This window comes from Octopus bimaculoides, chromosome 9, assembly GCF_001194135.2.
Source record: "Octopus bimaculoides isolate UCB-OBI-ISO-001 chromosome 9, ASM119413v2, whole genome shotgun sequence".
NCBI classification, from domain to species: Eukaryota; Metazoa; Mollusca; class Cephalopoda; order Octopoda; family Octopodidae; genus Octopus; species Octopus bimaculoides.
The window spans coordinates 32837323-32839137 of NC_068989.1; the positions used below are offsets into that span (position 1 = coordinate 32837323).

Here is a 1815-nt window from a genome sequence, read left to right on the forward strand (position 1 = left end):
GGTATGGTTGCCAGTCATCGAATTTAGTTCGATTTTGATTTCACTTGCCTCAACAAGTCTTCGCAGGCGGAGTTTAGTCTCCAATGAAGGAAAGGTACGCATAAGTGGGCTGGCTACACCCCTGGCAGAGGCCTTGGATTTAGGTCTCACTTGGCTTGCCAGGTCTTCTCACCCACAGTATATTTTCAAAGGTCTCGGTCAGAAGTCATCGCTTCGGTGAGGCCCAGTATTCGAAGGCCGTGCCTCACCACCTCATCCCAGGTCTTCCTGGGCCTACCTCTTCCACAGGTTCTCTCAACTGTTAGGGTGTGGCACTTTTTCACACAGCTATCCTCATCCATTCTCGCCACATGACCATACCAGCACAATCGTCTCTCTTGCATACCACATCTGATGCTACTTAAGTCCAACTTCTCTCTCAGGGCGCTTACACTCTGTTGTGTTTGCAAACTTACATTACACATCCAGCGAAGCATACTGGCTTCATTCCTTGCGAGCCCACGCATGTCTTCAGCAGTCACGGCCCATGTTTCACTGCCATGAAGCATGGCTGTTCGTACACATGCGTCATACAGTCTGCCTTTTACTCTGAGAGAGAGACCCTTTGTCACCAGCAGAGGTAAGAGCTCTCTGAACTTTGCCCAGGCTATTCTTATTCTAGCAGCTACACTTTCAGCGCACACTCCCCCACTACTAACTTGGTCACCTAGATAGCGGAAGCTATCAACCACTTCTAGTTTTTCTCCCTGGAATGTGGCAGAAGTTGTTTTCTGCACATTTACAGTGTTTATAGCTCCTGAACATCTGCTACATACAAAAACTAACTTCCTAGTTAACCTTCCTTTGATATTGCTGCACCTCTTATGTGTTCATAGCTTGCACTGGGTGCATCTTATAGAGTTTCTACCTACGCCTTTTCTACAGATCGAGCAAGACCATCTACCTGAAGGGGTTTGTGTTTTTTCTACCTTCCTACTTATTAGGACATATATATATATATATATACCTATGTTTTCATTAAGTTTTTACTGATAAATATTTTCTCAATTAGTTTAAATTAAATTAAGAATTTTGAAAATATTCTAATGCTGTTATATGTATGTGTATAATTTTATGACCACTTATTCTTGTATTTTTTATTGCAGGGGATGGAGGATATGACAGGGTACGGCCTTTATCATATGCTGAAGCAGATCTTGTAATTATATGCTTTTCAGTCGCAGATCCAGATTCACTAGAACATGTCATGTCAAAGGTGAGTTAAACAATGATTTATAATATCTGTCATACCTAAACCCAACTATTATCAACATAACCATCTTTGACACCTATCTGAGATGAGTTATTCATAATGATTATAATTTTTCAGGTTATTAACCTGTATAAGTTATATATTTCATCTAAACACCATGTCCAGAATAATTTATAATAATGGTCTCATTGTTTTTCAATAACAGAATGAGAAAATATATTCTGTACTTGAGATAAATTAATTTACCTTTGACAGCTTATTCATCTATACTATATATAAAACAGAGATGTGTGTGTAATCGCTTTTCACGTGAAATCGACTTCACCAAATGCTTCCATACTTGTGATGCGAGAATAATTTGACCTCGGATAAATCTTAGGCTCTTCATTTGATTTTTTTAAATTAAAAATAAATAATATTGCTTTATATTTAAGATTCACTTCTTTAAAAAGGTTCCTCAATGTCAACTTCCGGTATTGACGTAACAACGGCAAAAAGCTTCAGTCTCTATTTTGTGTGTGAGTGAGTATGAGAGAGAGAGAGAGAGAGAGTAAATACTACAT

At 38.9% G+C, this 1815-nt stretch overlaps 1 protein-coding gene across 1 annotated transcript in view; it reads left to right on the forward strand.

Annotated features, from left to right (window-relative positions):
- The window catches only part of LOC106879550 (rho-related GTP-binding protein RhoE), a 67541-nt gene that overhangs the window by 17066 nt on the left and 48660 nt on the right, over positions 1-1815 (forward strand). The window contains exon 3 of the mRNA XM_052970564.1: positions 1146-1255. Coding sequence (XP_052826524.1) covers positions 1146-1255 — 110 coding nt within the window. The remainder of the gene's footprint in view (positions 1-1145; positions 1256-1815) is intronic.